The sequence below is a fragment of the Vombatus ursinus genome, unplaced genomic scaffold, assembly GCF_900497805.2.
Source record: "Vombatus ursinus unplaced genomic scaffold, bare-nosed wombat genome assembly UNPS02014198.1, whole genome shotgun sequence".
Classification (NCBI taxonomy): domain Eukaryota; kingdom Metazoa; phylum Chordata; class Mammalia; order Diprotodontia; family Vombatidae; genus Vombatus; species Vombatus ursinus.
Genome location: NW_020953976.1, coordinates 477,960 through 505,427, shown reverse-complemented (window position 1 = coordinate 505,427; position 27,468 = coordinate 477,960). Strand labels below are relative to the sequence as shown.

At 51.1% G+C, this 27,468-nt stretch overlaps 1 protein-coding gene across 1 annotated transcript; it reads left to right on the top strand.

Moving 5' to 3' along the window:
- On the top strand, window positions 1-27,342 carry LOC114041898 (leukocyte immunoglobulin-like receptor subfamily B member 4). Its single transcript, XM_027860567.1, has 17 exons — window positions 1-146; window positions 449-484; window positions 652-930; window positions 2,210-2,503; window positions 3,177-3,218; window positions 4,077-4,184; window positions 4,275-4,317; window positions 4,423-4,460; window positions 4,556-4,611; window positions 4,761-4,885; window positions 10,054-10,123; window positions 10,249-10,489; window positions 10,792-10,827; window positions 10,995-11,273; window positions 12,556-12,849; window positions 26,156-26,197; window positions 27,100-27,342. The coding sequence occupies exons 1-17, from the start codon at window positions 113-115 to the stop codon at window positions 27,309-27,311; spliced, it is 2,229 nt and encodes a 742-aa protein (XP_027716368.1). The 5' UTR covers window positions 1-112; the 3' UTR covers window positions 27,312-27,342.
- Window positions 27,343-27,468: the final 126 nt, after the last annotated feature.

The window sequence follows — 27,468 nt, the reverse complement described above, 5'->3', positions numbered from 1 at the left end:
CGAACCTTCTCGGGTCTGGCACACTCAGAGCAGAGCCGGCCCTGGTCACATCCTGCACCTCACACTGTCCTGGTCAGCCCGCAGTGCCCTCTCCCACCAGCCGCTGGGCCCCATGACCCACACCCTCTCTGTCCTGCTGTGCCTCGGTGAGTCTTAAGAAGCCCCCTGTTTGAGCGGACTTTGCACACCATCGAGTCCAACCCGCCCCCACCTCCATGTTGTTGAGGAGGAAAGTCTCCTCCAGAGAAGGGGGGAGACGAGTCTGAGGTCACCCAGCCAGGAGGGGAGGGGGGAGAAGCTGGAGCTCTTAGAGGGGCCATCTGGTGTCCAGCCCTTTTCACTCACACCAGCCCTAAGCCCAGGCTCTGGACCCTCTGTCTTCTTCCTCTGGGGGTGTTGGCTGGGGAAGATGTGGGGAGCTGGGGGTAACCAGGGTCCTCTCTTCCAGCGCTGTGTCTGGGCCAGAGGATGAGGGCAGAGGCAGGTGAGTCCTTCCCCCCACACTCCCCTTGCCCGGAGCAGACGGCTACCCCCAGGAGAGGGAGGGGGGCGGTCTGGGCAGGGCTGACAAGGTTTAAAATGAGGGAATGAAGCATGGGGGGCCCACAGAAGGGGGATCCCCTGGATCTGACAGCTCTCATTCACTTCCAGACACAATCCCCAGACCCTCTCTCAGGGCAGAGAACGGCTCATTGGTGCCACTAGAGAGAAGTGTGATCCTCAGGTGCCGGGGGGGATGGGAGGGTGAAGTGTACCGTCTGGAGAAAAAGCTGAGCTCTGACAGGGTAATTGATGTGAAATCAAATGAAACGGAGGTCGAGTTTCCCATGCCATCAGTGACAGCAAAAGATGCAGGGACCTACTATTGCCGCTACTTACACTCATCTGGCTGGTCAGAACGCAGTGACCCCCTGGAGCTGGTGGTGACAGGTGAGGAAACCTCCCCCCAACCCCCCACCCCCACCCCTGCCCAGGCCCCTCAGGCAGGGCTGGCTCTGGGTCCCAGCAGCCCCTAAGCTCCTCCCCAGCCCAGCCTGGCCTCAATCATCCCTCTGCCTCTGCCCTTCCTGTCCTGCTCTCCCTCTGGGGCGAGAGGCGGGGGAAGGGAATCAGCATTTGTATAGCGCCTACTAAGTGCCAAGCACTTTACAGGCATTATCTCCTTTGATCCTCACAACAGCTCTGTGAGGTAGGTGCTATTATGATCCCAATCTTACAGTAGAGGAAACTGAGGCAAACAGAGAGGAAGTGACTTGCCCAGAATCACATAACTGACAAGTGTCTAAGGCTGGATTTGAACTCAGGTCTTCCTGACTCCAGGCCCAGGGCTCTATCCACTGACCCACCAGCTGCCTCAGTCAGAGCCCATCTTAGGGCCAGAAAGGAGGCAGGAGGCTCAGCTTGGGTCTTAGGTCACAAGACAGAGCTGGTAGCTCCCTGGGGAGGGGGCACAGGGTTGCTGGGGCATCTCCCCCTCCCAGCCCTGACCCTCCCAAAGCCAGGAGAGGCAGTGCAGGGTGGACCTGCTGCTGCTCTGTCCCCTCTCCCAGCTCAGGCCTAGGCACAGGGAGGGGAGGGGAGGGGAGGGGAGGGGTGTCTCCTCTGTGTATCCCCAAGGATTTTCTGTACAGGAAGGTTTAGGAGGCGAGGATGGAAGTGAAGCACAAATCTCAACCAAGCCTCCTACTCTCCTTCCCACACCTGCCCCAGGGACCCACCCATGGTCCAGGATGAGAGCCAGCCTCTGCTTTGGGGAGCTCAGAACTACCCCAAACTGCAGAGACGGGTCTTAAATATGCCTCCACCCCCAATGTCTGTGGAGAGACATTCTGGGAGAAAGGACCAGGGATTGGGGCTCCCAGTCCCGGGCCAGGGAGGAAGACGCCCTGTCTATGCTTCCCTCCCCCACACCGACCCCCATTTGTCTCTCTGTCTCTCTGTCTCCCCTCACAACATCTCTGTCTCTGTCTGTCTCTCTCTCTCTTCACTCACCCACTTTCCATTTCCCTCTAGAGCTGTCCAAGGTCCTTCCTCTCCCTCCCCAAAGCTATGCTGTTACCATTTTTGTATAGATGACCTAAATCTCCACACCCAGGCAGGGGTCTAGGAAGGCCCAGGCCAGTTCTTTCACCAACCCAATATGGTCCCATATGCTGAAAGAGGGGACTTACAGCCCTAACTCCAGGCTCTCCTCTTCCTCCTCCCCCAGGCGTGTATGACCCACCCTCCCTCTCAGCCCTGCCCAACTCTTCAGTGGCCTCAGGACACAACGTGACCCTCCAGTGTCAGTCACAGCAATCGTATAACAGGTTTGCCCTGTACAAGGATGGAGAACAGATCACACAAGTCGGGGCCCAGTTCCGTGGAAGGGAATCTCTGACCAACTTCTCCATCCCTGCTGTGAACTCTACCCACGGAGGGACTTATCAATGCTACGGCTTTTATAGAAGATTCCCTTACCAGTGGTCAGCCCCCAGCAATGCCCTGGTACTCAGGGTCACAGGTGAGGGAGCCCCAGCTCTACCCCATGCCTCCCATCCCTCCTAAGCTCCCTCACTGGCCCTGGGGCACCTCCCTACCTGCACAAGGGATCCCAGGGGCCAGGAGGGCTAGGGAAAAGGAGGCTCAGAGGGAGGGCATGGAGAGCCTGGGTAATGGGTCCTGCTCAGAGAATGCAGACAGTGAGGCCTCTCCTCCCTGGCCCCTCTAGACACCCTCACCATCTGCCACCTCTCCAGTTATGTTAGTCCCACAGACAAACAATATGTCTATTAAGTCCCAGGAAAAGGGGTTGAGGAGGTCAGAGGAGGAGCCAAGAGGAGGCTAGAGGAGGCCTGTGGTAAAGACAGTGGGCAAGGAGGAGGTTAAACACCACCAAGCCCCTCACCCTTCTCCTCCCCTTGTGTCCCTTCCCTGCCTCCAAAATCCAGACAGGAGCTAGAAGAGGGGTCAGAAGAATCATGGAATCATCAAATCTCACAAGTGGACAGGCCAGGAGAGGTCACTGAGCACACACACCCATTTAACAGAAGGAAAAGTGAGGCACAAAGAAGGGAAGGGCTTGCCCAACATCCCACACCAGTATGTCTGGTCAGAACTGGGGCTCCCTGCAGACCCTCCAGGACTCTCGGGCTCCTCTGCCCAGCCCCTAACCCTGCCCCCTTCCTTATCCCCAGGGACCTTCTCTCCAAGCCCTGAATCTGGGAACACACAGTTAGGTGAGTAACTGGAGCATTCCCAGCAGGTAGAGGAGGGAAGCAGGGGCTGAACCAGGGGCAGTCAGGGTCTGCCTGCCCCATCCAGGGCCCTCTCATTTCCCACCATTCCTCCCACAGCACCTTGTTATTCTCTTTTTTCCACCTCCAGGGTTTTGCCCAGGCTGCCCCTCTACCTGGCATGCCCTCCCTCCTCACCTCCTCCTCTTACAATACAGAGATCCCTCCCAGACTGAGCTTAGGATCCTTGTCCCAAGGAAGCCTCTCCTGTCCCCCTTCCCAGTTGTTAGCCATCCCACTCCTCAGATGAGACCCCATTGATTTATTCACGTACATGACACAGAGCATTCCAGGAGAATGTCAGCCCCTTTTCGGGCAGGAGCTAGCTCTGTTTTGCCTTATTTCCTGTGGGTGTGACCTAGCCCAGGACCTGGACCAGCTTGAGTAAGGGGCTGTAGACCTCAACTGTGAGCAGCCACGTGGTGCAGCGGATACAGCGCCAGGCCTGGAGTCAGGAAGACTCATTTTCCTGAGTGAAAAGCTGGCCTCAAACACTTACTAGCTGTGTGACCCTGGACAAGTCACTTAACCCTGTTGACCTCAGTTCAGCATCTTTAAAATGAGCTGGAGAAGGAAATGGCAAATCACTCCAGTATCTTTGCAGAGAAATCCCCAGATGGGGTCATGGAGGGTCAAACATGACTGAAAAATGACTGAACAACAGAACTGAATTATTGAATAAGACTAGAGAGTCTCTGAGGACAGAACTCTTTATCCTTCCCCTTGGACTAGGGGCTCCCCAAAGATCAACTTCCTCTTAAATCTTCCCCCTAACCTGGTCTCCATCCTTGGCTTCCCCAGGTCTCACAGTAGGCATTCTGATGGGCATCTCAGCATTTCTCATCCTGATCTCCCTCTTTCTCCTCATCCTCCTCTGCCATCGATGCCATCAGCATCAGGCCAGACTCAGTGAGTTCTTGGGGCTGGGGGTCACCTGGGCTGAGGGCCCGATGGGGCATGAGCTGAGCCCCACTAAACCCTGACTCACTCTCCTTACAGGGAATGGAGGCAGCCAGGCAGAGGTCAGGAAGACCACCAGGAGGTAGGGCCCCACACACACCCCGACTACCCCTAGACCCGCCCCCAGCGCACCTGCCCTCCTTTCCAGACCCTCCCCCTCAACGTTCTGTGCCTTCTTGTCCCCCAGCTCTGACCCAGCTGGGACCCCCCTGGAAGAGACCCCAGGTGAGTGAGAGGGGCAGGGGAAGGGGCAGGGGGCCTGGGGGGCCAGAGGGAGGAGCCTGGTCCTGGCCCCTCATGCCTTCTCCCCTTGCCTCCAGATGCTGCTGGGAATGATGACAGACAGACAGAGGAGGCCAGACAGGAGGACATAGCTGTGAGTCACTCACACATCTCTCCTTCTGGAGGGAACAGGGAGGGAAAGGCTTCCCCAAGGCCCTGCACAGCTGGGAGGGTTCAGGTCCTTTCCCCTCCTCAGCCCTCCTGTCCCATGTCCCACTCCATCCCTCCATTTCCTCCTGACAGGCTCCCAAAAGGGAAGACCCTCAGGAAGTGACCTATGCCCAGCTGAACCCCAACAGCCTCAAGGCTGGAGTGGAGGCCCCTCCCCTCTCAGGACCAGTGGAGGCCAGCCTCTACGCCGCCTTGCGGTGAGCTCAGCCCACGCCCAGGGGACGCCAGGAGGAAGATGCCCCTCTCCATTCAGCCTCTGCTTTGTGAGGGAAGACTCTGACCTACCCAGTCAGCCAAACACCCAGATGTTAGGACCCGTGCTCCTCACCCCAAGGGGAAGGGCAGAAAGGATGACAAACTGCTGGGAACAGAGTTCTTCTCTCCTTTGCTGCCAGTAGAATGTGCCTTGGGCAATGCCAGGCCACCAGCTAAGGGCAGACCAGTCACTGAACACTGATTCAGAGTTATCTGGGTCCTGCCCACGATGGATCTATCAGGACAGTGAGGGGGACAAATGCTGTATAGCAGAAGCCACAGGGCCCACCTGCTTCCAGAGGAGGAGAGGAAGAGGAGGGAGGAAAGGGGTTCTCATGGGGCACCTACTATGTGCCAGGCTCTGGCAAATTTACAAATACGATCTCATAGAGTCTTCATGACAATTTTGGGAGATAGATGCTGCTGTTACCACCATTTTACACTTTAGGAAACAGAGGCAGACGGAGGCTAAGGAAGAAGACAGGAGAGGACAGGAGAAGAGGGGTGGGGAGAGGAAGGGAAGTGTCTAAGGACCTTCCGAAAAATGGGGCAATGGCTGAACAAACAGTGGGATAGGGACAGACATAACGGAATCCGTGACACCCTGAGAAGTGATGGGAGAGATGATTTCAGAGAATTCTGGGTCACAGAAACTGACGGAGAGCAAAGGGAGCAGAACCAGGAGGAGGATTTGTACCAGGACAATAAAATTATGAAGAAAAATTACTATGAAAGACCAAAGAATTCTGACCAGCACAATGACTAAGCGTGGCTCCAGAGGAGGTCAGATGGCGCCTACGATCACCTGCTGGTAGAGACGGGGTGGACACCTGGTACAGAAAAGGACACACATTTTGTGCACGTAGGCCCTTTGTGGGCTGGTTTTGCTTAATTTGACTTACTTGTTACAAAGTTGTTGTTACTTCTTCCTTTAAGTTTTCTATTTGGGAGGGGGCTTTGGGGGGAGGGGCACATCATTACTGCAATAGTGATGGAAAAAAACACCCCAGAGGAAAGACCATCTGGGAGGAGAGGTTGGTCAGTGGCATAGAAGGAAGGGATCTAGAAAAGAGATTCCATTGAGCGAATTAGAGATAACTGAAGACTTGGGAGAGAATGGCTTCCCTGGAGTGCCGATATCAGGCGCCTGCCCCCAGGGAGCTCCCAGTCTAAGTGGGGGACAACAGGCAAGGGATTCTGTACATACAAGGTACAGATAGGATAAAATGGGGGCAATCTCCTGGGAAGGCAGTGACATCAAAGAAGATTGGGAAAGGCTTCCTGCAGGAGGTGGGGTTAGACCTGTGACTTCAAGGAAGCAGGGAAGGCCATTTGCTTGTGAAAAATGGCCTTTTATTCATAGTTAATTCCAAGAATTTGTCTCTCTGGTCATGATGGAGTCCACCACGAAAGGTTTTGCATTTAGACTCTAAGCACATCCAGAAAAGCCTTATGCCACTAGGAATTCATCACTGGCCTACCTTCACAGTTAATTGGTAGAAAACAGATAAACTTTTATTCTTTTTTTTTTTATACATTTCACACTTTCCTGCATTTTCTTGCAAAATAGCCTCACTCTCTTGGTTAAGTCAAATGGTGTTCTCTTAATGATTCACCATCTGTGTGGTCCTTTCCACCCTGCTAAGGTATCAGATGGCTCAGAGGTTGGAGCACCAGCCTGGAGGCATCAGGATTTGAATTCAAATCCAGCCTCAGACACTTCCTAACTGTGTGACCCTGAGTGAGCCACTTCACCTCTTGAGGCTGCCTCAATTTCCTCAACTATAAAATGGGGGTCATAATAGCACCTTTGTCCTAGGGTGGTTGTGAGGATCACTGGAGACAACATTTCTAAGGCGTCTGACACATAGTAGACTCTTAATAAATGTTGGTGTCCTTCCTGTCAAGCACCAGCAGCTAAATATTTTTAACTTTGTGATTATGCATATTTACCTTCACTCTTAATGATCGATATGGTAAATTAATAGATATTAGTGTTGAATATTCAACAGATGATATTACAGAAAGCAGTAAGATTGATAAAAAACAAAACACAAATACTTGCCCCCCCATAACCACCCCCAAGAAAGAATCATTCCTTTTTCTTCTACTGGAATCCTCTGCCCCAGGAAATCTAATAAATTCCACTGGGAAATCACTCCAATGGTTCCCCGCCAATGCACAGGATAGCCCTCTTCCTGCCTCCACAAATCCTTAGGATGGGACAACTGCCTCCTGGGGAAGTCAGCCTCTAAGTGTGAGTCAAGAGGAAAGCCCCCACACAGAGAATACAGTGGAGAGACCCCTGACCAGAGAGAGGGGGACCAGGCACCTCCCACCCTGGGACAACTGTAGGAAGATCCCAGGACCTTCTCCTCTGCTGCTCAAATCAACTCTGCCCCAGAAGGTTCACTTCTTAGAGGGTGCCTGGCCTTCCAAAGGGCCACCAGGTGGCAGGACTGAGTCAGGCACATTCCACCAAACCCCTGCCTATGCTCCTTTAAAGAACTCCCCAGTCCTTGTCTCTGTTCCCTGCAGGGACCTGCTGTGATTGCTTCAGTTGGGCTGGGGTGAGACCCCCTGATGGGGCCCTCCTGACCAGTGCCACCCCTCTCCCCATACATGGCTGGTTGCTGTCCTTCCATCTGTAGGAGGACAAAAATGACATCACTATACTAAAGTCAAGTTTCAGTGTGTCTGACCATTGCTGATCAGAGCAGTACAAGCTCTGAATGTTCTACCACAGGTCAGGCACAATTAGTCCGTGTGAACATTTGGGAAGAATTCTCTAAATTTGCACATCCTGTGTTTCTCTTGATATATTTCAGCTCTGCTTTGCTCACAGAGCACAGCACCTTCTCAGATGAGGGCACGCCATGCTGAGGGGTCCTGTGCCAGTGTCTCCCATTCACAAAATAAAGTCCGCGTGTCTGAAGAGAGATCTTAATAATGTCTGTCCCCTGCCCCATACATAGCCATATAATGGAAGTATGGGATAGAAGCCATTGATGGCTTGTGGGAAGGGGGAGACTGAGGGGAAGGGGTTTTGTTAAGCATCTACATTGCTCTCTCATTTGAACTTCACAACAGCACTGGATGGTAGTGATGGGGACATGGGACCTGGACCCCAAATTTTCCCACACATTTAAGTAGCCCAGAACACTGGCATCTCTTGAAGGCGTCTGGCCCAGCCCAGCCCACCTAGATACGCAACAGTCCTTTCACAGTGCTCTTAACCCACCCCAAACCACTTAACTCATTTCACTGGTCCACCTGGCCCACCCCAGGCTATTTACCACTCCTGAATCCCATACAGATCTTCTCATTGTCTATATTTGTATGGAAGTAGTGATCTCACCCCCATCAAGATACAGATTCATTGGGAATCTTGCCCACTCTATGGGCATTACAATAAGCCTCACTACCTTGACTGAAGGAAAGCTTGAGTGCTTGAATTCTTTCCAGGCAGACTTGTTCTGCATCCTGATATTTCAGAGTTCCCAACACCCCAAACCACATCAGTAGCTGTTATTATGAACCTCATTTTACAACTGAGGAAACTGAGGCAGACAGAGATGAAGTGATTTGCCCAGGGGTTCACATCTAGGTCTTTCTGACTCTATCCATTTCACCCTCTAGCAGTGAAGGTGGTGATTGAACTGAGGGCGCTAGGGAGGTGAGAACAGAAGGCATTTCAGGGGTACCTGACTGGGGGGAATAGGAAGGGGAGAGATTTGGAGGGAGGGAAGGAAGGGTCCAACCTTCACTCCCCAGCTCACTCTTGTGAAAAATTGACTTAATCAGGCAAGAGTAAGGGCCCAGGGAGAGAGAAGAAGGGAAAGAGTGGGGTGCAGGGATTTGGGAGGATATGAGTGGTTTAGTCTTCTAAGGGTATTAAGTTTGGTAAGTGTCTGAGGCCAGATTTGAACTCAGGAAGATGAGTCTTCTGACTCCTGGCCCAACACTCTCTGCACTATGGCGCCACCTAGTGGTCCCAGGTTGGAGATACAAACTAAAATAATAGAGCTGAGACTCAACTGGCCTGAGGCTGCCTGAGTAAAAGGTGCACGCAATCACAAAACAAAAACATGAACTTGAGTTTCTCTGGAATGTGGGTGAAGGGTGCAATTCCAAGGGTAAGGAGAGCATGTACTTCTGAGAGATTGCCTAAGTCTTCAAAGCAGAACTAAAATCCATTTTCAGTTTGACAATTGACAGTGGGGAGAAAGCTGCTGGCTGAATGATATTGTGGGCACGCTAGGTGGGGGCTCATAAACAACGCTAATGTGTAATTGTTGGTGCCTGGTTTTCAGAGGGCCAATGACCAATGACTTGGCCTGAATTGGAGTAAAGCCAGGCGGGGCTGCCCAGAACCTCAGCCTGGCTCTGTCTTCTGAGTCAAAGTTGGTGATGAGACAGCAGTCAGGAGGACTGGGGATGGCCTGGGCTGAGGTGGATAACCTTGGTGTCTCCCTGTCTGAACCCAACTCTAAGCACCCTGCAGAGCCTGCGTCAGCCCTCTTCATGGCCCTTGGAAACAGTTATTCTCCTCTACCCATTCTGCCATGGGAACTCTCCACATGCTTCTGACACTCTGGACTTCCCCCTCACTCAACAACAGGTTGGAGGCCTGTTGGTTACCCTAGACCTGGCTTAGCCCATCTGCAGGGAAGGTTTTACACATTATTGCTGCTGTGCATGCAGCAGCTTCTTGGAGCCACAGGGGACAGTTGGCTGACAGGTAAATACCTAAAGTAGAGGAGCAGCCCTCACATCAGAGGTGCTGGGTTCCCTCAACACCGCACACACCCTACTAGAGGAATAGTAACCCTGTCGGGGGCCCTGACCTGCCAATCTGAGGGTAAGTTGGGAAGGAGAGTGCCAGGGCCTTCAGTCTACGGAAGGCATAGGCCTCCACAGTGCTGAGGACAGGCTGAAGCCAGCAAGGTGACTTGGAAATCTGCAGGAGAGACAACCCTGAGCTCTGAGGCAGACAACTCCCCCTCCCCATCAGCCCTTTATTCTGGGGCTTGGCTTTAACCCCTTCCTTACCAGGACCCAGGAATCCCTGCCTGCTCAGTGAGGGATTGAGCCCTGCTTAAAGAGGCAGGGCTGGGGGCAGGGTTCAGGCTGGGGGCAGGATCTGGTTTGGGGACCGGGGCCAGATTCACGGGGCGCTAGTAAGACCAGCACCTGCCAATTATGGGGGGCAGTGCTGTGAGGCTGACCCCTCACACTTACCCGGGGATCTTTCCCGGGTTGTGGGGCCTGAATTATCACCCTTCTTCCACCATTCTGACACTAGAGGACTCCCCAAACCCTCCCACCCCTTCCACCCCACCCCCACACACACAGCATGGGGCCATCAGTGAAGCAGCAACCACAGAGAGGAAGGAGAAGTGAACCTTCTCGGGTCTGGCACACTCAGAGCAGAGCCGGCCCTGGTCACATCCTGCACCTCACACTGTCCTGGTCAGCCCGCAGTGCCCTCTCCCACCAGCTGCTGGGCCCCATGACCCACACCCTCTCTGTCCTGCTGTGCCTCGGTGAGTCTTAAGAAGCCCCCTGTTTGAGCGGACTTTTCACACCATCGAGTCCAACCCGCCCCCACCTCCATGTTGTTGAGGAGGAAAGTCTCCTCCAGAGAAGGGGGGAGATGAGTCTGAGGTCACCCAGCCAGGAGGGGAGGGGGGAGAAGCTGGAGCTCTTAGAGGGGCCATCTGGTGTCCAGCCCTTTTCACTCACACCAGCCCTAAGCCCAGGCCCTGGACCCTCTGTCTCCTTCCTCTGGGGGTGTTGGCTGGGGAAGATGTGGGGAGCTGGGGGTAACCAGGGTCCTCTCTTCCAGGGCTGTGTCTGGGCCAGAGGATGAGGGCAGAGGCAGGTGAGTCCTTCCCCCCACACTCCCCCTGCCCGGAGCAGATGGCTACCCCCAGGAGAGGGAGGGGGGCGGTCTGGACAGGACTGACAAGGTTTAAAATGAGGGAATGAAGCATGGGGGGCCCACAGAAGGGGGATCCCCTGGATCTGACAGCTCTCATTCACTTCCAGACACACTCCCCAGACCCTCCCTCAGGGCAGAGAACGGCTCATTGGTGCCACTAGGGAGAAGTGTGATCCTCAGGTGCCAGGGGGGATGGGAGGGTGAAGTGTACCATCTGGAGAAAAAGCTGAGATCTGACAGGATAATTGATGTGAAATCAAAAGAAATGGAGGGCGAGTTTCCCATGCCATCAGTGACAGCGAAAGATGCAGGGATCTACTGCTGCCGCTACTTACACTCATCTGGCTGGTCAGAATGCAGTGACCCCCTGGAGCTGGTGGTGACAGGTGAGGAAACCTCCCCCCAACCCCCCACCCCCACCCCCGCCCAGGCCCCTCAGGCAGGGCTGGCTCTGGGTCCCAGCAGCCCCTAAGCTCCTCCCCAGCCCAGCCTGGCCTCAACCATCCCTCTGCCTCTGCCCTTCCTGTCCTGCTCTCCTCTGGGGCTAGAGGTGGGGGAAGGGAATCAGCATTTGTATAGCGCCTACATTGTGCCAAGCACTTTACAGGCATTATCTCCTTTGATCCTCACAACAGCTCTGTGAGGTAGGTGCTACAATGATCCCAATCTTACAGTAGAGGAAACTGAGGCAAACAGAGAGGAAGTGACTTGCCCAGAATCACATAACTGACAAGTATCTAAGGCTGGATTTGAACTCAGGTCTTCCTGACTCCAGGCTCAGGGCTCTATCCACTGACCCACCAGTTGCCTCAGTCAGAGCCCATCTTGGGGCCAGAGAGGAGGCAGGAGGCTCAGCCTGGGTCTCAGGTCACAAGACAGAGCTGGTAGCTCCCTGGGGAGGGGGCACAGGGCTGCTGGGGCATCTCCCCCTCCCAGCCCTGACCCTCCCAAAGCCAGGAGAGGCAGTGCAGGGTGGACCTGCTGCTGCTCTGTCCCCTCTCCCAGCTCAGGCCTAGGCACAGGGAGGGGAGGGGAGGAGAGGGGTGTCTCCTCTGTGTATCCCCAAGGATTTTCTGTACAGGAAGATTTAGGAGGCAAGGATGGAAGTGAAGCACAAATCTCAACCAAGCCTCCTACTCACCTTCCCACACCTGCCCCAGGGACCCACCCATGGTCCAGGATGAGAGCCAGCCTCTGCTTTGGCTAGCTCAGAACTACCCCAAACTACAGAGACAGGTCTTAAATATGCCTCCACCCCCAATGTCTGTGGAGAGACAATCTAGGAGAAAGGACCAGAGATTGGGGCTCCCAGTCCCGGGCCAGGGAGGAAGATGCTCTGTCTATACTTCCCTCGCCCACACCAACCCCCATTTCTCTCTCTGTCTCTCTGTCTCCCCTCACAACATCTCTGTCTCTGTCTGTCTGTCCATCTCTCTCTCTCTCTCCACTCACCCACTTTCCATTTCCCTCCAGAGCTGTCCAAGGTCCTTCCTCTCCCTCCCCAAAGCTATGCTATTACATTTTTGTATAGATGACCTAAATCTCCACACCCAGGCAGGGGTCTAGGAAGGCCCAGGCCAGTTCTTTCACCAACCCAATATGGTCCCATATGCCGAAGGAGGGCACTTATAGCCCTAACTCCAGGCTCTCCTCTTCCTCCTCCCCCAGGTGTGTATGACCCACCCTCTCTCTCAGCCCTGCCCAACTCTTCAGTGGCCTCAGGACACAACGTGACCCTCCAGTGTCAGTCACAGCAATGGTATAACAGGTTTGCCCTGTACAAGGATGGAGAACAGATCACACAAGTCGGGGCCCAGTACCATGGAAGGGGGTCTCTGGCCAACTTCTCCATCCCTGCTGTGAACTCTACCCACGGAGGGACTTATCAATGCTACAGCTTTTATAGAAGATTCCCTTACCAGTGGTCAGCCCCCAGCAATGCCCTGGTACTCAGGGTCACAGGTGAGGGAGCCCCAGCTCTACCCCATGCCTCCCATCCCTCCTAAGCTCCCTCACTGGCCCTGGGGCACCTCCCTACCTGCACAAGGGATCCCAGGGGCCAGGAGGGCTAGGGAAAAGGAGGCTCAGAGGGAGGGCATGGAGAGCCTGGGTAATGGGTCCTGCTCAGAGAATGCAGACAGTGAGGCTTCTCCTTCCTGGCCCCTCTAGACACCCTCACCATCTGCCACCTCTCCAGTTATGTTAGTCCCACAGACAGACAATATGTCTATTAAGTCCCAGGAAAAGGGGTTGAGGAGGTCAGAGGAGGAGCCAAGAGGAGGCTAGAGGAGACCTGTGGTAAAGACAGTGGGCGGGGGGAGGTTAAACACCATCAAGCCCCTCACCCTTCTCCTCCCCTTGTATCCCTTCCCTGCCTCCAAAATCCAGACAGGAGCTAGAAGAGGGGTCAGAAGAATCATGGAATCATCAAATCTCATAAATGGACAGGCCAGGAGAGGTCACTGAGCATACACACCCATTTAACAGACAGAAAAGTGAGGCCCAAAGAAGGGACGGACCTGCCCAACATCCCACACCAGTATGTCTGGGCAGAACTGGGGCTCCCTGCAGACCCTCCAGGACTCTCTGGGCTCCCCTGCCCAGCCCCTAACCCTGCCCCCTTCCTCATCCCCAGGGACGTTCTCTCCAAGCCCTGAATCTGGGAACACACAGTTTGGTGAGTAACTGGAGCATTCCCAGCAGAGAGAGGAGGGAAGCAGGGGATGGATGTCCAGTCAGGGTCTGCACACCCCATCCAGAGCCCTCTCATTTCCCACCACTCCTCCCACAAGACCTTATTATTCTCCTTTTCCCACCTCCAGGCCTTTGCCCAGGCTGCCCCTCTACCTGGCATGCCCTCCCTCCTCACCTCCTCCTCTTACAGTGCAAAGATCCCTCCCCGACTGAACTTAGGAGCCTTGTCCTAAAGAAGTCTTTCCTGTCCCCCTCCCAAGTTGTTAACCATCCCACTCCTCTGATGATTATCCCCCAGGATAACAGGAGAACAGGAGCTAGCTCTATTTTGTCTTATATCCTATGGGTCTGACCTAGCTCAGGGCCTGGGCCAGAGTGAATGCTTAATAGGGGTCAGAAGACCTGAATTACTGAATAAGACTGGAAGCTCCCTGAGGTCAGGCTCTGTCCCCTCCCTTCACAGTGGGGGCTCCCCATTGACACTTCCTCACACACTCACATCATCTCCCATCTCCAGGCCTTTGTATCAGCTGTGCCCACTGCCTGCAATTCTCCATGCTTTAATTTCCCTCTTCTCTCCAACTCTCCAATCACTCTCCCCTTCTGGGAGGAGACCTTCCTTTCCTGGTGCCCTCCTTCCCTCCTGCCAGGGCCTGCCCTCAGGCATCACCTGCCACCTGCTCTGTGGGGACCTGGCCGTTTTCAGGTCTTCTCCCCCTTAGAATCTGAGCGGCCTGAGGGCAGGGACTGTTATTAAATGTAACCAGCAAATGCCTGTTAGTACCAATATTAATAGTAACCAGCTTATAGAAAGCCCTTTAAATGCTCTACACTGATTAGCTCAGTGGATCCTTACAACAGCCCTGGGAGGCAGGTGCTGTTATTAGCCCCATTTTCCAGATGACAAAACTGAGGCTGAGAGAGTGGAGGGGACCTGACCAGGGTCACACAGAGGGGAAGTGTCTGGGGTGGAATCTGAACTCAGCTCTTCCCCACCACAAGTTTCATGCTCCACCCATTCCACCAAGCTGTGGCCAAAACTGCAGGAGAGAAGAGGAAGTGAGGACAAAGTGAAGGTGCCAGGAAAGTCACCTGGGGCTGACTCGGGGCCCTGAAGAGGAAGCCCTGGGGGGAGGGGTGTGGGGAGGCTGCCTCAGCCTCTCCCTCAGGCTTCTGTCCCTGGGCCCCGGGCCCCAGTCTCTCACCCCCACATCCAGGCTCCCAGCCAGTGAGTAACCCGGGGCAGGTCTGGGGCTGAGGAGCCTGGCAGGGGGAGCAGAGGAGTCTGTGCCTCTCTCCATGGGGCCTGAGATCAGGGAGGTCTTTCCCCCTCCCAGACTCTGCTCCCCAGGATTACACCGTGGGCAACCTCATCCGCCTCAGCCTGGCCGGGCTGGTCCTCCTCCTCCTGGGAGTCCTGCTGGCTGAGGCCTGCATAACTTCAAGGGACCACTGAACACAAGCTTCAGGTACCCCTGACAGATGGGAAGACAGAGGTGGGGTTCCTTGAACGTGTGTGTCCCAAAGACCCATTGAGGCAGTGAGTTCTGCCCAGCTCCAGACAGAGGGAAGGTCCCTGCCTTCCCTGCAACCTACCCTGGCCCAGCTCATAATGCCCAGCCTTTGCCCCAGGCCTCCCCCTCTTCCCCACTGCTACTGCTCTGACCCCACACACACAGTCCCTCCCTCCTCCCCACTGAGGACATCTCTCAGTAATGAAAGAGGAAAAAATATCCCCCCCAGAATACTAAATCCTCTCAGGAGTCATAGAAACCTGTAAGCTTCATGATTTCCTCCATCAGTGGTCATGTGTGTATGTATGTGTGTGTGTATCTATGTATATCTGTGTGTGTGTGTGTTTGTGTGTGTCTCTATGCAGAAAAGATGAGAGGGAGGGAGCCAACAGGGCCTCCCTCTGTAGGCTTTTGGCAGTTAGGTTCTCAGGGCCTGGAAGCCCACCCTTACCTGCGCCAAGCCACACTGCTTTCTTCTCTCCCAAATCAGACTCCACACATCCCAGGACAATCTTCCCTGAGATGGCAGGGCCTACAAACACTGTCTCCTACCAGGCCTTCCATGTGTGTGGTCCCTGAAGTTGTACACCCTGCTAATTAACGTATCCAAGAACACGTTTACTCCTTGGGGTTCCTGAGGCTACCAGAGACAACCTTCCTTTGGATGAATGTAAATGAACCAACGTTGCTTGCTAGAGAGCACACCTGCATAGATACATATACCTGGCCATTGTGATCACTTGGGGCCTTTTCTGACACTAAAGGTCCTCCCAGTCCATCACCACCGCCATTGCCCCTAGAGGTGTATCCTGGACTCCTAGGACCAATTGTATGGATACTCTCCTCAAAGGTCGACATTTTGCTCCATGCCTCTTCTCTATGTGACATGTGAGTGGTGTCAGTGAGAGGGGGAGAGAAGACACATCTGCTCTTCTGGTGTCCAGCTTCTACAGAAAAGGTGCACCATTCCAACCTCTGTTCAGGTCCCTGAAAGGAGATTAAGACTCAGAGCAGAAGTCAACAGGAGAGGATCTGGCCATCTCTATCATGTCCCTATCTCAAGCTCACCACACTGGGAGTTCTGGGGAATTTCTCCTTGGGTCAGACCTAGGACTCTTTCTTCTGGCAGAGCTGGGCTGCCTCTTTCACAAAGAGAGAAAGAACTCCTTCAGTCTGTCATCTGCCATATATTCTCCCATGCATACCTTCTCTAAGTTCTGTTTTCTATAGGCCTGGATAAATGAGTTTCTTTGCTATGGGCTGTGTCTGTTCATTGTGGAATGGGCATCTGGTGGGAAGGGAGCCAAGCCTCAGGTAGATGGCTTAGGGCTCTCCTTCCCTTTCAGGAGTGCTTGAAACTAAAAGTCATTTCCTCCACACTAATAATGTTTAAGGGAAGAGGTAGATATAACTCTGGCCCAGTTCCCCATCTCTCTGAAGGGATCAGAGAAGCCTCTGGCCCCTCTTGCCCTCCTGGCAGGAATCAAAGTCTCCCTTGTAAAAGTGAGGTGGGAGGGAAGAGATTCCAAAGGGGTCTATTTTTGCCTCCCTATGAGCCATATCTAGACAGATTCTTAAGGACATTAACAATCTTCTTGGGCAGAAACCAAACAGTACACACTAAATCATTCCATAGGCCAACATTCATAGGAAGCATCCCCTGGGCTCTTTTCTCATCTGCCATTATGGCCCTAGCACTCGCTCCCTCTGCTTCCAATATGAAGAATGGATTCCAGGATCTAGGAATACCAAGGAAGATAATCAGGGGCAAACAGTGATGTACAGACAAGGATAGAAAGGATAAAGGGGAGATCATCTCAGAGGGAAGGTGCTAGCATCAGGGGGATCAGGAAAGGGTTTCAGGGGCAGCTAAAATTGGAAAACTACATAGCATGATTGGAATCATATTACTTCATTTGCCAACAGTTTGATATGATTTTAGAGGAGGCTTGTAAACCATGGAGCGGATGTTTGGGAATCGGTCCTGTGGACCTCTTGGACAAGTCATTGAGAAATCTCCCTTTGAGGCCAAATTTTCATGGCAGAACATGTTTTTGACATGACTCAGTGCACAGTAGGCCTACATAATGTCATAGTGCCAACACCAGCCAAAGTGAAGCAATACCGAGCTCCAGACTGGCTGCTCAACCACAACTGCTTTAGTCATTCCCCAATTTATAACCATCCCTTCAATTTCCAGTTCTTTGCCAACACAAAGAGAGCTGCTAAAAATAATAATAATAATAATAAATTAAAAATGTAAAAAGAGCTGCTATAAATATTTTAAAACATATAGTTTCTTTTCCTTTTTCCCTCATCACCTTGGGAAACAGACCTAACAGCAGTATTTCTGGGGCAAAGGGTATGCACATTTTGATGACTTTGGAGGCATAATTCCAGATTTCTCTCCAAAATGGTCGGATCAATTCATGACTCCATCAACAATGTGTTAATGTCCCAATTTTTGCACATACCCTCCAACATTTGTCATTTTCCCTTCTACCATTTTAGCCAATCTGATAGGTCTAAAATGATACCTCGAAACTGTTTTAACTTGCATTTCTCTAAGCCATAATGATTTACAGCATTTTTAAAATATGACCACATATAGTTTTGATTTCTTTTTCCAAAAAATGCCTGTTTGTATCCTTTGATCATTTATCAATTGCTTTATCTTAATCTACACACCCATCAAAAAGTCCTTCCCTCAATTTTAATCCATACACCCTCCTCTACCCTGTTCCCCAGGTTTCTTGCCTCTCTACAAGTTCAGAAGACTTCTTCACCCCTCCAGATGTGCACCTTCATTCCTCTTCAACCCAGATGAGAGTAAGTTTCTGACATTACCAATCTTGCACTCCAACCTGCTTCCTCTGGGTTAGTTCTTTCTTTCACACCCCATTTTTATGAGATAGTTGCTCCTTTTTACCTTTTCCTACCCAATTTTTTCAGAATCACCCCATCATGTATAACTCAGCCCGAACCTTTCTTTCTGATTACCTTAGTAATGAAGACAGTTTTAAGAATGCTGAAAACATTTTCATATATATGCATATATATATATGTAAGTAGATAATGGGACCTCAATGAGTACCTTATTGTCTTTAATGTATTCATTATTTTTACTAGTATATTTTTTCAATTAAATGTAAAGACAATTTTCAACATTCATTTTTTGAAAGATTTTGAGTTGCAAATTTTTCCTTCCCTTCTTCCCTTCCCCATTCCCCAAAACTGCAAGCAATCTGATATAGGTTATACTTCTACAATAATGTAAAACATGTTTCCACATTAGTCATGTTGTGAAAGAAGAATCAGAACAAAAGGGAAAAAGCACAAGAAAGTAAAAACAAAAAAAAAAAAAAAGAGATAATAGTTTGCCTTGATCTGCATTCAGACTTCATCAGTTCATTCCCTGGATGTGGATAGCATTCTCCATCATGAGTCCTTTGGAATTGGCTTGGATCATTGTATTGCTGAGAAGAGCTAAGTCTATAAAAGTTGGTCATCACACAATGTTCCTGTATACAATATTCTCCTGGTTCTGATCACTTCACTCAACATCAGTTCATGTATGTCTTTCCAGGATTTTCTGAAACCTGCCTGCTAATCATTTCTTATACCACAATAGCATTCCATTATGTTCACATTCCATGACTTGTTCAGCCATTCCACAATAGATGGGCATCCCCTCAATTTCCAATTGTTTGCCACCACAAAAAAAGCTGCTGCAAATATTTTTGTACACATAAGTCCTTTTCCCTTTTTTACAATCTCTTTGGGATACAGACCTAATGGTGGTATTGCCGTACCAAAAGGTATACACAGTTTGTCTGTCGTTTGGGCATAGTTCCAAATTGCTCTCCAGAATGGTCGAATCTATTCAAAACTCTACCAACAATGCATTAGGGTCTCAATTTTCTCACATCTTCTTCAACATTTATCACGTTCCTTTTCTGTCATATCAGCCAGTCTGATAGGTGTGAGGTGATAGCCCAGAGTTGTTTTAATTCTCATTTCTCAAATCAATAGTAATTTAGAGCATTTTTTCACAAGACTATGGATAGTTTAAATATCTTCATCAGAAAACTGTCTGTTCATATCCTTTGACCATTTATCGATTGGGGCATGACTTGTATTCTCACAAATTTGACTCTCTATATATTTGAGAAGTAAGGCCTTTATCACAGACACTTGCTGTAAAAATTGTTTCCCATCATTCTGCTTTCCTCCTAATTGTGGTTGCATTGGTTTGTTTGCACAAAAGCTTTTTAGTTTAATATAATCAAAATTATCCATTTTGCTTTTCATAATGTTCTCTATCTCTTGCTTGGTCATAAATTCTTCCCTTTTCCGTAGATCTAACTGGCAACCTATTCTTTGCTCTCCTAATTTGCTTGTGGTATCATCCTTTATGTCTAAATCATGTATCCATTTTGACCTTATCCTGTTAGATGGTGTGAGACATTGGTCTATACCTAATTTCTGCCATATGATTTTCCAGTTTTCCCAGCAGTTTTTGTCAAATAGTGAGTTCTTATCCCAGAAGCTGGGGTCTTTGGGTTTATCAAACAGTAGATTACTATAGCCATTGACTACGGTGTCTTGTGTACCTAATCTATTCCCCTGATCCACCACTCTATTTTTTAGCCAGTACCAAATAATTTTGATGATCACCACTTTGTAATATAGTTTTAGATCTGGTACGCTGAGCCACATTCCTTTGCATTTTGTTTTCATTAATTCCCTCGATATTCTTGACCTTTTGTTCTTCCAGTTGAATTTTATGTTTTTTCTAGCTCTATTAATTAATTTTTTGGTAGTTTGATTTGGTATGGCACTGAATAAGTAAATGAATTTAGGAAGAATTTTTATTTTTTTATAAGTTTGACCTATTCATGAGCCATTGATATTTTTCCAATTGTTGAGATCTGACTTTGTATGAAAAGTGTTTTGTAATTGTATTCATACAATTCCTGGATTTGTCTTATCAAGTACACTCAAGTATTTCATATTGTCTACAGTTACTTTAAAGGGAATTTCTTTTTCTATCTCTTACTGCTGAGCATTGTTGGTAATATATAGAAATGCTGGCGATTGATGTGAGTTTATTTTATATCCTGCAACTTTGCTAAGGCTGTTCATCATCTCAATGAGGTTTTTAGTTAATTCTCTAGCATTCTGTAAGTATACCATCGTATCATCTGCAAAAACTGAGTTTTGTTTCCTCATTGCCTATTCTAATTCCTTCAATTTCTTTTTCTTCTCTCATTGCTGAAGCTAACATTTTTAGTACACTATTGAATAATAGCTTCCTTGCTTCACCCTTGATCTTATCGAAAAGGCTTCTCACTTATTCCCATTACAGATAATGCTTGCTGATGGCTTTAGATAGATACTACTTATCATTTTAAGGAAATCTCCATTTATTCCTGTGTTCTTTCCTTATATTTCTTCTGGATCTTTTATATCAAATTTTCTGCTGAGTTCTGGTCTTTTTGTAACAAATACATGAAAGTCTTTCAGTTCTTCAAATATTTATTTTTTTCCACTTAGGATTATATTCAACTTTGTTGGATAAGTTCTTAGATACAGCCCATGCTCTTTTGAAATATAATGTGCCAAGACCTACAGTCTTTTAGGGTAGAAGCAGCTAGGTCTTATGAAATCCTGACTGTATTTCCACAATATTTAGATCTGGGTTTTTCCTGTTGCTTGAAATATTTTCTCCGTAACCTGAGAGTTTTGAAAGTTGGCCATGACATTTCTGTAAGTTTTGTTCCTGGGATCTCTTTCAGGTGAATGGTAGATTTTTTCTATTTCTACTTCTTTACCCTCTTGTTCTAAAACTTCAGGGCAATTTTCCTTGATTTCTGGTAATGTTATATCTAGATTTTTTTTTTATCATAACTTTCAGGTAGTCTGACAATTCTTATGTTGTCTCTGCTTTATCTCTTCTCTAGATCAGTTGTTTTTCTGAGATGTTTCAGACTCTCCTCTTTTTTTCCTAGTTTTAATATTTCTTCATATCTTATAACATCATTAATTCCTCTTGCCCAGTTCTAGTTTTCAAGGAGTTATTTTCTTCCTTAAGATTTTGTGCCACTTTTTCTAATTGGTTAATTTTCTTTTCATAATTTTCTTGGATTGCTTTTAATTTTTTTCCTAATTTTTCCTCGATCTCTCTTATTTGATTTTTTAATTCCTTTGTAAGTTTTTCCAACAGGTCTTTTGGGCCTGTGACCATTTGACATTACTCTTTGGGGTAGAAATGGCTGGTTTTGGTTTTTGTTTTTTTACATCTGCCCCAAACAATTTATTTATAAACTGCTAGCAAAAGGGAATGTGTCTTTGGGTTGTGATAGCATAATAACACAAACAATTGTATTGACCACAGTTTTGGTTGCTTCTTTGCCTTTCTTTGTAAGCCCAGCTCTTAATAGGGTCTGGCACAAAATAGGCACTTAATAAATACTAATTGATTGATGGAATTATTTTGCATTTTTTTTTGTCATTTTGCATGTTCTTTTGATTCTACCTTGACCTCCCATAATTCTCTGACTTCTTTTTTAACTTTATTAATTTATTTTGATCTATCAATAATCACATCCATAAGCTTTTGAGTTTTCAATTTTTCTTCCCCTCCCTTTGTACCTCCCTCCCCAAGACAGCATGCAATCCGATATAGGCTATACATATACAAAGAATGACTGTTTTTAACCTCTCTATCTTCCTCTGAATATGAACCCAGATCTTCTACATCAAAGCAGCTATCTGTGGTCGGGTTCTTTTTCCTTTGTGGGTTCATTTTAATTTTTATTTTGCTTTATTTGATTTTGACAGCTTATGGTTATAATCAAGTTTTAATCCTGAGTTGTGGGTAATGTTACCCTAGGTAGGTCCTCTTCATTGTTATGTTCTGAATTCTGTCTGGGGGCTCCACCTCAGGGATTCCTTTCCTCCCCTAAGTCACAGGTAGAGTCCTCAGCCCCAAAAATATTCTTGCTCCCTGTGGGACCACACTCGCTGGGCGTGTGCTCACTCCCCCTCACCCTCAGCCACAAGCCAGGATAGCTTCCCATCAGCACTGTGCCAGTGCTGGCCTGGCCACTGGAAACTGTAAGGAGTCCATCAACCCGAGGCACTCCCTCATTTCCACTCTGACCTTCCTCCCTGATGTCGACATCTGATTCTGCACCCAAGGCACCCATGGGGCAATCAACAGGAAACCACAGTGAGCAAGGAGCTGGAAAGCCTTCTCAGTGAGACTGGACCCTGAGGGACCCAGAGCACAGCAGACCTTGGTCACATCCTCAGCCTCACACTGTCTGTCTGATCTACCACCGGGCTACCCTCCCAGTATCTACAGGCGCCATCATGACTCCCATCCTCTCTGCCCTGGTGGGCCTCGGTGAGTCCTAGGGTGGGAGGAACCCCAAAGTCAAGGGGACTTTAGGTACCAAGGTACTGGGGTGAGATACACACCCCAGTTTTGGAGAGGAGGGGCCAGTCTGAGGTCACCCAGCCAGGAGGGGAAGGGGGAGAAGCTGGAGCTCTTAGAGGGGCCATCTGGCATCCAGCCCCTTTCACTCACATCAGCCCTAAGCCCAGGCTCTAGGCCCTCTGTCTCCTTCCTCTGGGGGTGTTGGCTGGGGAGGATGTAGGGAGCTGGGGGTAACCAGGGTCCTCTCTTCCAGGGCTGTGTCTGGGCCAGAGGATGAGGGCAGAGGCGGGTGAGTCCTTCCCCCCACACTCCCCCGGCCCAGAGCAGATGGCTACCCCCAGGAGAGGGAGGGGGGTGGTCTGGGCAGGGCTGACAAGGTTTAAAATGAGGGAATGCAGCATGGGGGGCCCACAGAAGGGGGATCCCCTGGATCTGACAGCTCTCATTCACTTCCAGACACACTCCCCAGACCCTCCCTCAGGGCAGAGAACGGCTCATTGGTGCCACTAGGGAGAAGTGTGATCCTCAGGTGCCAGGGGTCAGTAGAGGCTGATGACTACATTCTGGAGAAAGACCACGGGTCTAGAAGGATACAAATCATGGATGCGAAACCATCTGGAATAGAGGGTGAATTTCACATCCCAGGAGTGACAGCAAAACATGCAGGGACCTACTATTGCAGCTACTTACACTCATCTGGCTGGTCAGAACACAGTGACCCCCTGGAGCTGGTGGTGACAGGTGAGGAAACCTCCCCCCAACCCCCCACCCCCACCCCCGCCCAGGCCCCTCAGGCAGGGCTGGCTCTGGGTCCCAGCAGCCCCTAAGCTCCTCCCCAGCCCAGCCTGGCCCCAACCATCCCTCTGCCTCTGCCCTTCCTGTCCCGCTCTCCTCTGGGGCTAGAGGTGGGGGAAGGGAATCAGCATTTGTATAGTGCCTACATTGTGCCAAGCACTTTACAGGCATTATCTCCTTTGATCCTCACAACAGCTCTGTGAGGTAGGTGCTACAATGATCCCAATCTTACAGTAGAGGAAACTGAGGCAAACAGAGAGGAAGTGACTTGCCCAGAATCACATAACTGACAAGTGTCTAAGGCTGGATTTGAACTCAGGTCTTCCTGACTCCAGGCCCAGGGCTCTATCCACTGACCCACCAGCTGCTTCAGTCAGAGCCCATCTTGGGGCCAGAGAGGAGGCAGGAGGCTCAGCTTGGGTCTCAGGTCACAAGACAGAGCTGGTAGCTCCCTGGGGAGGGGGCACAGGGCTGCTGGGGCATCTCCCCCTCCCAGCCCTGACCCTCCCAAAGCCAGGAGAGGCAGTGCAGGGTGCTCTGTCCCCTCTCCCAGCTCAGGCCTAGGCACAGGGAGGGGAGGGGAGGGGAGGGGTGTCTCCTCTGTGTATCCCCAAGGATTTTCTGTACAGGAAGATTTAGGAGGCAAGGATGGAAGTGAAGCACAAATCTCAACCAAGCCTCCTACTCTCCTTCCCACACCTGCCCCAGGGACCCACCCATGGTCCAGGATGAGAGCCAGGCTCTGCTTTGGGGAGCTCATAACCACCCCAAACTGCAAAGACGGGTCTTAAATATGCCTCCACCTCCAACGTCTGTGGAGAGAGATTCTAGGACCAAGGTCCAGAGATTGGGACTCCCAGCCCCGGACCAGGGAGGAAGCCTCCATCCACCCCCCCACCCCCGGTTTCTCTCTTCTCTCTGACTGTCTCTTTGTTCTGCCTTCCTTTGTCTCTGTTTTTCCCTCCTCCCCCAGCCTCAATCTCTCCTCTCCCTCTCTTTTATTCTCTCTCTCCCCCCCATTTTCCTTTTCTAACCCAGAGCTGTCCAGAGTCTTTCCTCTCCCCAAAAAGCTGTGATATTTCCTTTTCTCCAGAGATGACCTAAACCTCCACCCCCAGGCAGGGGTCTAGGCAGGCCCAGGCCAGTCATCCCACGAGCAAAGTCTGCCCATTCCCCTAAAAGGGCGGGGGTCATAGCCCTAACTCCAGACTTTCTTCCTCCCCCAGGCGTGTATGACCCATCCTCCCTCTCAGCCCTGCCCAGCTCTATGGTGGCCTCAGGACACAATGTGACCTTCCTATGTCAGTCGCAGCGATGGTATGACAGGTCTGCCCTGTACAAGAATGGAGAACAGATCACACAAGGCAGGGCCCAGCACCATCTAAGGGGGTCTCTGGCCAACTTCTCCATCCCTGCTGTGAACTCTACCCACAGAGGGACTTACCGATGCTACAACTTTTACAGCTATTTCCCTTATGTGTGGTCAGCCCCCAGTAGCCCCCTGGTGCTCTGGGTCACAGGTGAGGGAGCTCCAGCTCCACCCCATTCCTCCCATACCTCCTAAGCCCTGTCACTGACCCTGGGGCATCTCCCTAACTGCCCAGGGCACTGCAGGGGCCAGGACTGCTGGGGAAGAGGAGGCTCAGAGGGAGGGGATGGAGAACCTGGGTAATGGGTCCTGCTCAGAGAATGAAGACAGTGAGGTCTCTCCTCCCTGGCCCCTCTAGACACCCTCCCCATCTGCCACCTCTCCAGTTATGTTGGTCCCACAGACAGACAATACGTCTACTAGGTCCCAGGAAAGGGGGTTGTAGAGGTCAGAGAGGGAGCCAAGAGAAGGTCAGAGCAGGCCTGCAGTGTAGACAGTGGGGTGGGGGGAGGTTAAACACCACCAAGCCCCTCACCCTTCTCCTGTCCCAGTTCCAGGCACCTCAAAGGATGATCACCTCCCCCAAAACCCTGGAAATCTCCAAGTTCTGACATCCTCCCCACCCAGTGAGTAACCAGTTACCCTCAGGACAGGGTGGGGGTCTCTCTCCCCTATTACTTTCCACCTCCTGTCTAGGCCAGGGCTGAGTCTCCCACTTTCTCAGAAAGAACCAAGTCATGAGGGGGCTGGAAGGGAGGGACAGGGTCAGAGGAAACTCCAGCCTAGGGAAGAAGGAACATAGCTGGTCAGGAAGGGGCTGGGGAGGTGAGGAGCAGAGATGGGCAGAGAAGCCCCTACTCTTCTGCTTTCTCTCCCCTTCTGCAGGAGCCCCCATAGCCTCCCACCCCTCACCCACACAGTCATAGCTGGGGGGGGGGCCTCTGCTTCTCCAGTTCCTGGCTGCCCCAGTGATGAGGGAGGGGCCTCTCAGATACCCTCACCGGAAGCACCACAGTGACCTCCTCTGCCCAACACTGCCTCCCACTTATGCAGCAGAGCCTCAGGCAGAGAAGGAACCTCAGGGCCCTGGGAACAGCTGACACAGGGGGCCCTGAGGATTCAGAGGGCCCTTCCCCCCCCACCCCAGAAACTGCCTTCTTCTTCTTCCTGTGTCCCTCCTCTGCCCCCAAAGCCCAGACAGGAGCTAGAAGAAGGGTCAGAAGAATCACGGAATCATCATATCTCACAAGTGGACAGGCCAGGAGAGGTCACTGAGCACACACACCCATTTAACAGATGGAAAAGTGAGGCCCAGACAAGGAAGGAACTTGCTCAACCTTCCACACCAGCACGTCTGAGCAGAGCCGGGACTCCCTGCAGACCCTCCAGCCCCCCTGGCCTTTCTGGGCTCCCCTGCCCAGCCCCTAACCCTGCCCCCTTCCTCATCCTCAGGGACCTTCTCTCCAAGCCCTGAATCTGGGAACACCCAGCTTGGTGAGTGACTGGAGCATTCCCAGGAGAGAGAGGAGGGAGACAGGGGCTGGACGTCTAGTCAGGGTCTGCCCACCCCATCCAGGGGCCCCTCATTTCCCACCACTCCTCCCACAGGACCTTGTTATTCTCCTTTTCCCACCTCCAGGCCTTTGCCCAGGCTGTCTCCCCTGCCTGGCATGTCCTCCCTCCTCACCTCCTCCTCTTACAATGCAAAGATCCCTCCCAGACTGAGCTTAGGAGCCTTGTCCAAAAGAAGCCTCTCCTGTCCCCCTCCCCAGTTGTTAACCATCCCACTCCTCGGATGATTTGTGGCCCAGACACAGAGCATTCCAGGAGAATGTCAGCCCCTGAAGGGCAGGACCTAGCTCTGTTTTGTCTTATTTCTTGTGGGTGTGACCTAGCCCAGGGCTTGGCCCAGTGTGAGTGCTTAATAAGGGGCTGTAGACCTGAATTACTGAATAAGACTGTTGGCTCCCTGAGGACAGGCTGAATCCCATCCCCTCACCCTGGGGGAGAGTAGGGTCCTCAGTGTCATGGGCAGGGGAGGCCTGGGACCATTGGTGTTGGCAGGAAGACATCACTGGTCACTTTGAGGAGGGGGCGTTTTTTGTCCAGTGAGGAGGGTGGACCAGTGAGCCAGGAGAGCAAGTCTCAGCTTTGAGGCTGGGGAAGGAGAGGGCTGGCTGAGGGGGAGGAGGAGACCAGAGGCTGCCCCAGCCCCTCAGGCCTCTCTCCCTCCCTCCCCAGGCAGGAGAGAAACAGGAACCTTCTGCTGAGAGAGGAGGAGCTGTGCTGGGACCAGGGTCTGAGCTCTAGTGGGGGACAAGATCTCTGCTCACACTCGGGGGCTGGGAGGCCTGGCAAGAAGACCCACATGTCAGGGACAAACTCTGATCCCCCAGATGCTGCTCCCCTGGATTACACCGCGGGCAATCTGGTCCGCCTCATCTTGGCGGGGCTGGTGCTCATCATCCTGGGCGTCCTGCTGACTGAGGCCTGGCTCAGCCTCCGGGGCACCGAGGAGCAGCCCAGGGAGCCCTGGTCTGAGCATCCTGGCCACACCCAACCACCAGGCAGAGGGAAGGAAGGAATGGATGAAAGAATGAGTGAATGAATGAATAAATGAGTGAGTGAGTGAGTGAATGAGGTGAATGAGTGAGTGAGTGAATGAGTGAGTGAGTGAGTGAATGAATGAGTGAGTCAATGAGTGAGTGAGGGAATGAGTCCGTGACTGAGTGAGTGACTGAATGAGTGAGTGAATGAGTGAATGA

Excerpts from the sequence above, each read along its gene's own strand:
- LOC114041898 (XM_027860567.1), top strand. The coding sequence starts at position 113 with ATGACCCACACCCTCTCTGTCCTGCTGTGCCTCG. Across the intron at positions 931-2,209 it reads CCTGGAGCTGGTGGTGACAG|GCGTGTATGACCCACCCTCC; the intron begins GTGAGGAAACCT and ends CTCCTCCCCCAG. Across the intron at positions 10,828-10,994 it reads GAGGATGAGGGCAGAGGCAG|ACACACTCCCCAGACCCTCC; the intron begins GTGAGTCCTTCC and ends ATTCACTTCCAG.